At 35.8% G+C, this 13,115-nt stretch overlaps 1 protein-coding gene across 1 annotated transcript in view; it reads left to right on the top strand.

Annotated features, from left to right (window-relative positions):
• Positions 1-13,115, top strand: part of Morc4 (MORC family CW-type zinc finger 4) — an 86,637-nt gene that overhangs the window by 59,535 nt on the left and 13,987 nt on the right. Inside the window, exons 11-14 of the mRNA XM_023707998.1 lie at positions 1,222-1,350; positions 3,781-3,849; positions 4,231-4,279; positions 5,633-5,805. Coding sequence (XP_023563766.1) covers positions 1,222-1,350; positions 3,781-3,849; positions 4,231-4,279; positions 5,633-5,805 — 420 coding nt within the window. The remainder of the gene's footprint in view (positions 1-1,221; positions 1,351-3,780; positions 3,850-4,230; positions 4,280-5,632; positions 5,806-13,115) is intronic.

Raw genomic sequence — 13,115 nt, forward strand, 5'->3', positions numbered from 1 at the left:
CACACACACACACACACACACACACATAAATAAATAAAATTTAAAAAAAATTGCTAAACTAAGAGTTAAAAGATCCATACCACTCTGTGGAAATAGCTATAAAATCAGTGTACATAGAACTTACCCTACTGGTGAAGTAAGCATGAAGTGCCTCTCTCCCTTCTATATATCTTTTCTCCAGACTTCCGTCTCCTTGCTGTAACCCACCTTTTTGCACTGTAGGTACTATGTATCTCATATGATCCACATCTCTTCCTAGACAAACAAATTCACTTTAAGATGTAGGTGTCTCATTTCCAGTTCCAGCTGTGAATGGGAATATGAGTTTTTAAGAGTTGCGCTCTGGAAGACTATTTTAATAATGTAACCTAATTGTTGGTTTGATGCTGCTGCTTCCAGTTGTGAAATTTAATCGAATTTATAGTACTTTTAAAGATTAACTTTAAGAATAGCAACCTGGTATATTTTTTAAATTATTTATTTATTTATTTGTGTGTGTGTGTGTGTGTGTTGTGTGTGTGTGTGTGTGTGTGGACAGCTCAGCCCACCAGGGGGCGGGGCTGGCTGGCATGCGGTGCTGGGGGATTGAACCGGGGTCCCTGTGCTTTGCTGAGCTTGTTCTAAGTAGGTGCTTTAGACCACTGAGCCATCTCACCAGCCCCAACCTGGTATATTTTTGATTGAAGCACTAGAAATGAATTAAATTTATTTTGAAATATCAGTGAGAATAGGGGGCATCTGTAGAAAAAATGTCAGATGTTTTGATATTAGTGAGTCCTTGACTCATGTAAACGCATTTCATATCTGTTTTGTGACTGAACAGTAGCAAATGAGACTGAGTTTTATTTCTTGGTAATAATATATATATATATATATATATATATATATATATATATTATATTTTCAAGTTCATAAATTTGAGTTAAAATTATCGATAGTTTTCTTAAAAGATTCCAGGATAAATATCATTATGCTCCATAAATAATGATATCTTACAATGTTAATACATGCTTGTCATTTTTATATCCATATCTGATGTATTTTCACCATGATTTTATCTGTGAAGTTCAAAATATAAACATTTTATACATTTAAGCTATAAGATTTGTAATACATTGTATATATTAAATTAGGTTTCTTCACTTGGCTGTTCCTTTCTAATATAAAACAAAGCACAGAGCTAGAAGATACATAGGTATATTTCTGTTTTCCCTCATTTAGGAAGATTCCTGATCAGACATGGGTCCAGTGTGATGAGTGTCTAAAATGGAGAAAACTTCCTGGCAAAGTGGACCCATCTACCTTACCTGCAAGATGGTTTTGTTACTACAATTCCCATCCAAAATACAGGTAAGATTCTAGGACTCAGTAAAATTCCTGGGATTATATCTAATTTATCTTTATATTTTAAAACATTTAATCTCAAATCTGCATTCTTTGGCCCTGCATTCAACCCTCTATTTTTACTGGACCCACCTGAATCTATCCAGCCTTATTTTTCATTATACCTTAATACAGACTTTGTATTTGAGCCAGTGCTATGGCTTCACTGTTTCTCACACAAGCCATGCTTATTCTATGTTCCATGGCTCTGATTATGTTATATTTCTTGCTTTCAGTGACCTTATACAGTCCATCTACTTGTCCAAATCATCTCTATTTCAGAAGCTGAACTCTTGTATAGTGCTTTTTTGTATCCATAATAGTTTATGGTGATTTTACTCTGATTTCCCTGTAGTATTTGAGTCTTGACATTTGGTTACATTCTATTCTGCATTTTTTGCATGTTTTTCATAGGCATATTTTTTATTTTATTGAGAAACAAATAGCAATGAGACCGTTTCAAAACAGATTAGTAGGACAGTTACAATAATTAGTACATTGCATATTGTTGTCTTCATAGTAGTTATTCATAGTACAAGATGCAGATATGATATCCTGTCCAAACACTATTAGTACAAATCTTTCTTCTCATTGAATTAAGAGAAAGTAGCTGTATATCTATCCTGACTATTCTGTCCATACAGATACAAAATGGGCCTTCCTTTCTATCCCCTTTTTTTGTTTAGTCCTGTCAGAGATGGGTATTCCATTGGCATCTAAATACCATAGGTGCGTGAATTCAGCAAAACAATCAAACACAGTCCAGCAGTCCACAATAGTAGCAGGTTATCCACAGAAGTTGTTGACTTGAGCCTTTCACAGCTTAGCATTTTAATATGGCTTTACTTTGTATACCTCGTTTTTATACTTTCCTGCTGGATGGTTAAGACCAAGGTAAAGCAGGACCAATGCAACAAGAGTTGTAGCTTTTTGGTCTGATAAGGTCAGTGAAATCCCCTCAGGATTTATCCTGAGATCCTGTACCTCAGATTGTAGAACTTTTGTCAGTGTCAGCCATGTGGATGAGTCATGACCATTGCTTGGCCAATGTGCTCTCTGTGAAAGCCTGAGAGAATGTTTTCTTTCCATGTGACTCTCCTTAGGCACACTCTACGTCATTGATTACATTGCTCTGTGGCTCCATAATCTCCTTGATCAGAAAATTTGGGACACAACTGAGTTACATGATGTCACAGTATCGATTCTCCTATGTCCTGAGTCTTCACTGACCTTGCAAGGCTAGGGTCAAAATGTTGGCTGTCCTTGCAGCCCTTCTATTTCTCTAATTTTTGGTCTGCAAACTTAGATTGTTAACTCTCCAGAAGAGAAGCTTGTTATTACCCTATAACATATGCAGTTGGGTTTAACATCACTATCTGTCTGAATATCAAACATCTTAGGCAAAACATGGAACAGGTATTTTCCATCAAGTCTTGAGTCTTCAGGAGATTTAAAGTTCTTTGAGAACAAAGGCTTTACATTCCAGGTGGAATTTGGCTTTTTGTATGTCTTCTATATGGAATCAATGTTAACATTTATTTTAAATTCAATACTATCTGCTTACATGTTTGTCTTGATGATATACCCTATGTTGCTTGCAACATCTGACAACTAAATAGCATTTGACACATCCATGGGCATTAGCTTCATTTTGATCATCATTTCATTTGACTCAATAATCAACATATCTCATAACAAGTCAGTTTGCTTCAATCCAGCTGTGACTATCTTAAAATCTTCTTTTCATGCAGGATAAATCCTGATAGAAAAGGATGCTACAACAGAGTATGCCTTTTTAGGGAAAAAAGTCTAAAATGGAAGAAGTTAACTAAGTGAAATATGGGTCTGTACTGTTACACATTCCCTCATAGTTTGCAGATATGCTTAAGTACTTTTCATTACAGAATAAATGGGATTACTTGATTAGAATACAGGACTGATTATTTAAATTTCATTTTTCAGTACTTTATCTTTTATCTGCTTATACTTCGTCCAAAAGACAGCCTTCAGGGCCAGGGAGATGGCTCAGTAGAATAAGCGCTTCCTTGGCAAGCACAAGGGCCTGAGTTCTATTCCCAGTTCTGCCAAAAAAAAGACAGCCTTCTAGGCTACTTCACTTCCTTAGCAATGGATATAACATATATTCTAATTATTATTAATATCCGTTTGTCTTTGGGATTACTTTTGAACACTAAATAAGTTTTCAATAGTCCTTTGGCTTTTTGCTCCCAAGATTCTCTTACTCATATTTTCTATATGACAAAGTTTTGGACTGTGAATGGGATGTGCATGTTATACTGTTAGAGGGTTGTTAAGCTTTTTCTTTTCATAAGAAAAGTAAAACCTTTGTAAAGAACACATTTTTCTTCCAAAAGATGATTTCTTGTCTTATTGCAGGAGATGCTCTGTTCCAGAGGAACAAGAATTTGTTGATGAAGATCTATACCTGAGCAAAGCTAAGAAACAGTTAAGTAGATATGAGACAATGTTCTATATCAAATAGTAGAGGAGCCTAACACGATGTAGTAAGATGGGAGTTTTGGGAAGATGTATAATTTGGGAAGATTCTCAGTGATTTCTTACCTCAGTCCACTAATTCTTTATTCCTTTTGACCATCCTGAATATGCCCTGCCCCATGGCTTCTCCTCCCCTTTTCTTTCTCTCTGAGGTAGGAATAACATTTGAAAATTCTCTTCAATAGCATAGCTCAGGATGGCCATCTTAGTTACTCAGTGAGGCTCACACTATTTCTAATTTTGAATGAACATTATAACCTAGATTTACAATTTATACTCCGCTTCAACCTGAGATGTTTCGCAGAACTTAAGAGAACTTTTATCTTCTAGAGATCAAACTGTTGAGAAGAAGATGTCTATGGAAAATGAGACCTACCAGGTGAGGGAAAATCTTCCCCTTCCTTTTCTCATGTGAAATTTTCCACAACACAGGGCATAAGTTAAAGGAAACAGCAATTGTGAAATAAGAAACCATTTCTTTTCATGGTCTTTTCTTTGTACTGGATCTTTGGATTGTATCGATCTGCTGCTGTTACTGATACTCAGATCACTTCATTTAGAAGACAAATCATTTGTTTCCCAGATTTGAATTTAGTACTGACTTTAGATAGTATAAATGTCACAGTCAGTGTCACAGAATATCCAGGATTTTCTTCCATCCTCATATAGGCTATTCCTGAGTGTCTGGTTTTCCTGTCTCATTTCTTCCAGGATTCAGGGATGAATCTTCCTCTTTTCTCTTGGGAAGAAGGGTTGGTTCTTTGTGCCCCTTCCTGATCCCTGCTTTCAGGCTGGCTGGCTTTATAAAAACTCTGCTGTTTTGAATTTTCAGGAGCACTATTTCCCGGACATGGTTGCCCAGCTCTGGACGATGAAGGGTGCAATAAGGTTGGCCGTCCTTTTAGGGACCCTCCTCTCCTGACAGCCACCATAGCACCCACATATCTTCCCTACTCAACCTTACCTTTCTGCATGATTTCCCTTTTGACCCTCTTTCCAAGAAAGATCTGGTAGTCGCATGTTAGATGCCCCCCCTCTTAGTCAGGGTAGGTCAGACTGGTGAGGATAGAGGCAACTTAATACTAATTCTTCTTCTTATATCCTGCCAAAACCAAGCATATGAACAATAAAGTTACTGCTCAGATGTCTTAGCTTAATGCTCTGATGTAGAAACCGGGAGATTATCTAGGACTGCCCTGTCCTCATTCAGTTTACCTCCCCTTCATATTGCTTCACCTTACTTATTCATACTATCTTCATTAAGCTGGGCTTTCCCACAAGATCCCAGATGCATGTTTCTGTGTGTGTGCACTGTGAACATACGTTGTCTCTTGCCTGCATGTCCCCCAAACCAACACAGACACTTGCTGCCTTGCCTTTTCCCTCTACCCCTACTCTCATCACAGATCTCAGAATGAAATCTTAGCCTTCCACTGGGTCAAGAGAGAAACATACAATGATAGGGGCCCTAGGTATATATACGTTGTGGTGGGACAGCTGTAGGAACCAGGAAGTGAGATGGGGGAGGTCTTTTGGTGTCTAGCTGATAAAGTTAATAACTGAATATGCCTGGGATCAGTGTTCTAGTGTACATTATTGTACACTGTTTTGTGTAGGAAACAGTTTCTTTTTATTTGGCCAAGCATTCTTTCCTAGCATCAGAAGGATTGACTCAACCTTTGGTATTTGATTTAAATTCAGGATTTTAATGAATTGTTTCTTTCTTTGCTAGATACTCAGTAAACTACCAAAGATTCCTACTGTTCAAGAGATGGCTGGAGTAAATGACAAGCCCATTAGATATGAGGGAATGAATAGCCCCAGCCTGCTTCCGTGTGTTGCAGAAGAAAGCCAATCACCTCTTCAACTTCAGTCTCTGGATTCCAGTGTTTTTCAGTTTTCAAGGTGACTAAAAACGTAATTAGGGTATTATTGATAGTAAGACTCAGGATCTTTTTCCTGTGCAGTAAGTTGGCATGTCTTACCATGTTTATGTTTTTCTTAAGGCCTAGCGTGGAATTCATAAAAAGAAAAACACTTTTGGGTCAATAGAATTGTGTTGCATGTACTCAAAATTTTTCTATATTACAATGGCTATGTCACGTCTGTGTATTTTGAGGTGATCATTTGCTAAGACTCTTCTATGCATTATGGACTGACATTATGTTGGGAATCATACAAGTGAAATAAGTATGAAAAACAAAGTGCTATTAAGTAAGGTAATGTTACATAGATGAGCATTGGTCATTTCCTTCAGTTTGTGGATATTGAATTCTTTGGGGCTTCAAGTACTTAGTAAATGTTGGATGCATATAAAAATAGAAAACTATGCTTTTAAGTTAATCTTATATTGTTCATTATTTCCTAGCATAAATCATTAGTAAAAGTTTATCTTGAGCTGTATTTGTTCATCTTCTAGGACCTTATCAATATCATTTTGTTAGTCCCTATAACAGGAAAGGAACATAACTATTTATTTTCCCAAATACTATATAAGGGCTGGGGAGATGGCTCAGTACAATAAGCGCTTGGCTGGCAAGCACGAGGGCCTGAGTTCAATCCCCAGTTCCGCAAAAAAAAAAAAAAAAAAAAAAAAATCACCTAAATACTGTATGAGTATTTTAAGCACCGTAAGAAATGACTTCCATGAAAATTAAGTCAGTACACCTAATTATGACTTCTTAGTTTCTCTTCTACTCTTTTTCTCACTCTTTGATGGGCAGGCAGTAGGACAGGCACAGACTTACTATCTAAAAGTTAAAACTTACACAGTCATCAGTACTGTAACTTTAGGGTGGGTGTGAATTTGGAAGTGACTCTTTTCAGTTTGGATGTCTTCTTAACATATTATGGGACAGAAGCGGTAGAATATATCACAAGATAAAATGAATCCTGGTTTTTCTTTATGCCCAGTGTTACTGACTCATTTCCCCTTTGTTGCTTCTTAGGTGGAACTTTTCAGCCTCTCATCTAGATAAACATCTGCACAGATGTGCAAGTCCCCTATTCATTGATTCTTCTATAATTAAGCTTTGTAAATAATAGAGGAATTTCAAGACCCCTTGAACATGAACAGTCTCAAGAGGAAATAAGCTTTTTGGAGTAAAACTGATGAAACTCATAAGAGTCAAATGAGAACATGTATGAAAGCATCTAGTTCAGTGTCTTCGAATATAGTAGGTACTAAATAAGGAATGGCTGAATTTGAGTCATTGAAGGAACAGTGTCTTTTTTTGCTTGTTTGTTTGTATTTTGAGAGAAGATCTTTCTGTGTAGTTCAGGCTTGGCCTTGAACTCGCTGTGTAGTCCAGATTGGCCTTGAATTTGCAGCAATCTTCCTGCCTCAGTCTCCCATGTGTTGGGATTATAGGCATGTACCACCATGCTGGCAGGAATACTTTCTAAGATTGAATTTGTTAGGAAAAAGGTGAAAAATAGTACAGCATTAGTCTCAGAAGGTTGAGCATTATTTTGCCCTATACACACCTATGCTTTCTAAATTCCTATGGGGTACATAGTAAGTGCTTCTCTTTTGAAGCACAGTATAATCCCAGCACCTCTGAGGATATTCATATTGTTGCTTTTGATTCTTTCCCTACTATGATGACTTTCCTTTTCCCATTATTTCTTTTGTAACTCTGTAGTGGATTTTGGTAAACTTAATAGGATTACAAATGCTAATTTTTGTATTATATCATGTGTTTTATCGGTGCAATATTGCAGTATATCCATTGGGTGGCATACTTGATCAATTTTTGTTGAGATTTTTGTATGAGTCTGTATGGAATGCTATATCCAGAGTGAGATTCTGGCTGTAGAAGACAGGTAAAGTATTTGACCATTCATGTATATTTTTAATTTATTGAGAATAAGATTCTTTTAAGAGAAATAGATATGTGATAACCTATGCCACTCATATTATGTAAGGTATGTGTAGTATAAGATCAGCAAATAATAATCATGCCCGTATAAGGAGGTTCAAATTGATTAGAGAATTAGGTACTATGATGTGTGTCTGTAGTTCTAGCTGCTGGGAAGAGCCTGCCAGTTAAGGAAAAAAGATGGAAATGCTCACAATTTTAATAAAATGTACAGGATTCTGATATACCAATGTTAATGGAATAACAGGTTTATCAGAAATTATAAATGTTTCCTTTGCTATCAGAAGCTAAATAGATAAGAGTCCTTGAGTCATGTAGTTCAGATTGCTAAGTCTAGATAAAAGAAAGCCTAGATTGTTCCAGAGAACTTTGAGAAGCTGTGTGGATAGGTTACAAAGGTCTGTGAAGGTGTCATTAGAAATAACTTTATGAGTTTTCAAAATCTAATAAAGGGAGAAGACATGGAATAAATAGTTTCCACCGAAATGTAAACTAGTGTAACTTCTTAAGGGATGATAGCTTATTTTTATTAAAGTAAATAAGTACTTTCTGTTCATTCATTCAACTTGGAAGTTTAGTTCAAAAGTTAGAGTGCTTTTTATTTTTTTAGAATAATGATGGGATCTAAGATGAAGGAGCTTAGACCAGTTAGTTTTATATGTAAATTGAAATTGTTCTATGGACATAAAACAAATGCAGAAATATTGATTCATGAAACATGCTAAAGTAATCAAGAAGAACAGCAAGAATCAGTAGCATTTAAACCATGATTTGCTTCTGTCCCTTTCCAGACTCTGGTTTACAGAAGCTACTGAAGGGAACACTTGGGTGTTGTCAAGAAGGGCGGGGGGCTCTGTCTTCCTTTCGTTCCCTGTCTAGAGCTATGGTTTTACCTGGAAGAGACAACACCTCTGACTTTTTCATCAGAAAAAAAACTCTGACTAGCTCTGTTTTGTACAAGCTTTATTACAGGTAGACCCAAAATGACTAAGTATCTCTTCTGCCATTCAACTTTCTTTTCTCTCTCTCAGCCCCCACTTGCAAGATAGAGGCATCCAGCCAGGCACAGAAAACTGATGATGCTGGACCCCCATTACTCTACCACAAAGTTGTATTTTTATGAGAAGTTCATACAGGCAGGAGAAAACCCCACAACCACCCTAGTACCTATCATAAAAAAGTGATTTCACTCTGGAAGAAGTAGGACACTGTCTCTGCCTCCATTTCTTCAGTATTACAATTTCATAGACAGATAGACAGGCTTTAAGGATGAAGCTTTATCTGAAAAAATTGACATTATGTGGAACAGAACATGGAGAATCCTATACCTAAAGGCATTGTGAAATGTAGGAGATCATGAGGAAGGTAAACTGAGAAGCACTCATAACTCCACAATAAGCAAAATGACCACATGATAAGTTTGGTAATAGAATCACGGAAAGATAGTTAAGAAGACCCCTCCTATGACTTAAGTCAATCCTGGGTGTCAGTAAGGCCATGCATAAGTGCAAGTCAGCACCTACTGAGAAGTAATTAGAGCAGGACATAAGGTAGACTCAAAACTAGGGGCCAAGCTACACACAAACAACAAAGAGCCAGAACCTCATTGGCATAGGGGCGTAAGCATTACTACTGACCAACCACTGGCTAAACAATACATTGATCCAGGGGCAAGTCCTGGAAAACCAAGCTAAAAGTAAAATCACACTCATCCCTGAAAAACTGTAAGGTATCATACATGCTCAAGGCTGTGATCTCTCCCCATAACTAAAGAGGAAAAAAATCTAAGCTATTAGTACCTGGCTGAATGTGACATGGAAACTTAAACTCTTTGAATTTTGATAGCCTCCAACCCACACATATTTCCAGTAATAAATGATAAGAATCTGTCTGATTAAAGGAACTCAAGCACAACCTTTGACCAATGAGTTATGCTGAGCCAGGGATGAACCCCAGGTGGCCAGGCAAAAAATAAAATCAGTTAGAAAAATGGCAAAATCCTTAGCGCTGCATAGCAAAGGGAAAATCAACTTCATGGAGTCAGTTTAGCCATATCCCTAAGTTAAAATCCAAACAAACAGCAGTGATATCAATCCCTTGCAGTGAGGGGAAATCAGTGTCCAGTTTTGCTACATTCTATTATCTAAACTAATCAGTTTCAAAAAAAAAATCCTGAGACGGGCAAAAAACAAGAACATATGTATACATAGAAGGGAACAATAGAAAATGCTTTTGCAAAGATCGAGATGTAGGATTTAGCAAACAAAGTTTTCAAAGCAGCCACTAATAATATCTTCAAAATATTAAACAAATACAAAAGATTTCAACATTCGAAGTGTGTATGTGTGTGGCTTTTGAGGCTGCTATCAGAATTCAAGGACTATGTCTAAGCAAAGAAAGTATGACAGTGTCTCATCAAATATAGACTAATAAAGGAACAGAAATTATTTTTTAGAAAGTGAATAAAATGGAATTTCTGGTATAGAATTTTCCAAAATTATATGGGAAGTACAATAAGATAACATTTTCTCAGGGCTGAGGAGATAGCTCAGTAGAATAAGTGCTTGTCTGGCAAGTGCAGGGTCTTGAGTTCAATCCCCAGTACCGCAAAAAAAAAAAAAAAAAGATAACATTTTCTCTATAGGGACTCAACAGCACATTAGTGTTGGAAGAAGAAAGGATCAGCAAGTGTGAAGATAAATCAGTTATAGGTTATGTAATTGGAAGAGCACAGAAAAAATGAAGAAAATGAAAACAGCCGCCATCTTTGCATAACAGTACATGAAGAAGAGAGAAAAAGAGATAGAAAAACTTTTTTAAAACTAGCTAAAAATTTCTAAACTATATATTCAAGCCCAGTAAATTCAAAATAGGATAAATGCAAAGTGATTCGTAGTGAAACACCATCATAATGAAAATCTTAGAAATCAGATGTGGAAAAAAATCTCTAAAGATGAGTAAGAAAATGATTAATCATGTACAAGACAACTCTAATAAGATCAACATATTATTTCTCGCCAGAAACAATGGTGAAACCAAAAGGCAGTGGACTGCTGCTATGGTTTGGATATTGTTTGTACCCACCAAAATTCATGTTTTTATTTCATTGCCAATGTAATAGTATTAAGAGGTAGGGCCTTTAAGAGATGTTTTGGTCAACAAAGTTCTGCCCTTATGAAGGGATTAATATAGTTTCCATTAGAATGGATTAGTTGGGCTGGTGAGATGGCTCAGTGGTCTAGAGCACCTACTTAGAACAAGCTAAGTAAGCACAGGGACCGCAGTTCAATCCCCCAGCACCACATGCCAGCCAGCCCCGCCCCCTGGTGGGCTGAGCTGGCCACACACACACACACACACACACACTAAATAAATAAATAAATAAATAAATAAATAAATAAATAATTAAAAAAAAAGAATGGATTAGTTGCTGTGAGACCAAATTGTTATAAAGTGAGTTCAGCTTTCTCTTGATGCTTTTTTCACTGTGCCATCTCTTCGCACATATCTATGTACTCTTCCATTTTTTTTGCCATAAGTTGAACTGCTACGAGACCCTCACCAGAAGTTAACAGGTTGTCACCATGTGATTGTCCAAGTGCCTAGAGCCAGGAATCAAAAGAAACCTCTTTCCTTTGTAAGTTACACAGCCTTAATTGTCCTCTTATAGCAATAGGAAACTGCCAAAAATGACATCAGAGTACTGGGGGAAAAAGATAGCCAACCAAGAATCTTAATTGCAGTAAAACTATCTTTGGAAATGAAGTGAAATAAATATATTCCCAGATAAGGAAAAGCTAAAGAAATTTGTTGCTTACAAAAATCCCTTACAAAAAATACTAGAGGGAGTACTTCAAGGTAAAAGGGAATGATGCTGGACACTAATTCTAATTCATATTAAAAAACAAATGCTGATAAAGGTAATGCTAATTAATTATAAAGGGCAGTGTAATGGCATATTTCTTCCTCTTCACATTTTCAACCAATTTCAAGAAAAATTTCATAAAAGTATATATTTGGATGTAATTATATAACATTTTTATTGGACTTACATACAAATATAAAAATATATGACAGTAACAGAACAAAGAGGCTAGATGGAAACAAAATTGTACTGGTGAAAGAAAATAATAGTGAATAGTGACTGAGACCCACAGTCAGAAATGAGTGAAACAGAAAAATGGTGAGAGAGAGAGAGAGAGAGAGAGAGAGTAAAACATACTACAAATATGTACTTGCTATGCTTTCTTCTCTTGGCTGGCTCAAAAGGTTTAACATTGTATAAAATAATGGCAATATATTTTTAGATTGGTAAATGCTATACTAGAAAATGTCCACATAACATAAAAAGAGTAATAAAAGAAAAAAGAACAAACAATATATGACTCACAATAGAAAACAAAAAAATAAATAAGATATAATTTCTACTGGATCAGTAATAACATTAAATGTGACGGAATTAAACAGTCCAATCAAAAAGCAGGTATTGTCAGATTAGTATTTTTAAATATCCAGATAGATTGTCTACTCAAGAGACATACTTGAGAGTCAAAGATACAAACAATTTGAAAACAAAATGACAGCTGGATCAGAGACTATAGTATAAGAGAACTAAAATTGTTCTATTAACATCAGACAAAATATGCTTTAAAACAAAAGAGTTACTAGATATAGAGACATTTCAGAGTGATAAAATTCATTAGAAAAAGTACTAACAAGAGCGCTAAACCAGGCATTGTGTTGCATACCTGTAGTCTCACTGCTCTGGGAGGCTGAAGCAAGAGGATCTTTATGCATTTGAGGCTAGCCTGAGGTACATAGTGAGTTCAAGGCCAGCCTGAACTAGTTGGTAAGACCTTGTCTCAAAAAACAAAACAAAACAAAAAAAGCACTAAGCCCATTTAAGCAGGAAGAAGGAAATAATAAAGTTTAGAATAGAAATGAAATGGAAATTAAAAAACAGTGAAAAAAATTGGTAAAACCAAAACTTGGCTCTTTAAAAAAATAATAAAGATTAAGAAAATAATTTAATTATAAAATATTTAGAAATAAATGTAAAAGAAGTATAAACACTTACATAATGAAAATCATAAAATATTGTTGGATGCCATTAAAGATGACTTAAAGACATTACTTATTTGTGACTCAGAAATTTTAACAGTATTGAGATGACAGTAATTCCACAATGATCTACAGTTTCTTTATAGCCGTTATCAAAATACCAGGTGGCTCTTGAAAATCATCAACCTCACGCTTAGATTCATATGGAAATTCTTAAGATGTACAATCATCAAAACAATCTTTTTTTGTTGTTTATTGATTGTTTTTTATTTT

Source organism: Octodon degus, unplaced genomic scaffold, assembly GCF_000260255.1.
Source record: "Octodon degus isolate 3935 unplaced genomic scaffold, OctDeg1.0 scaffold00321, whole genome shotgun sequence".
Classification (NCBI taxonomy): Eukaryota; Metazoa; Chordata; class Mammalia; order Rodentia; family Octodontidae; genus Octodon; species Octodon degus.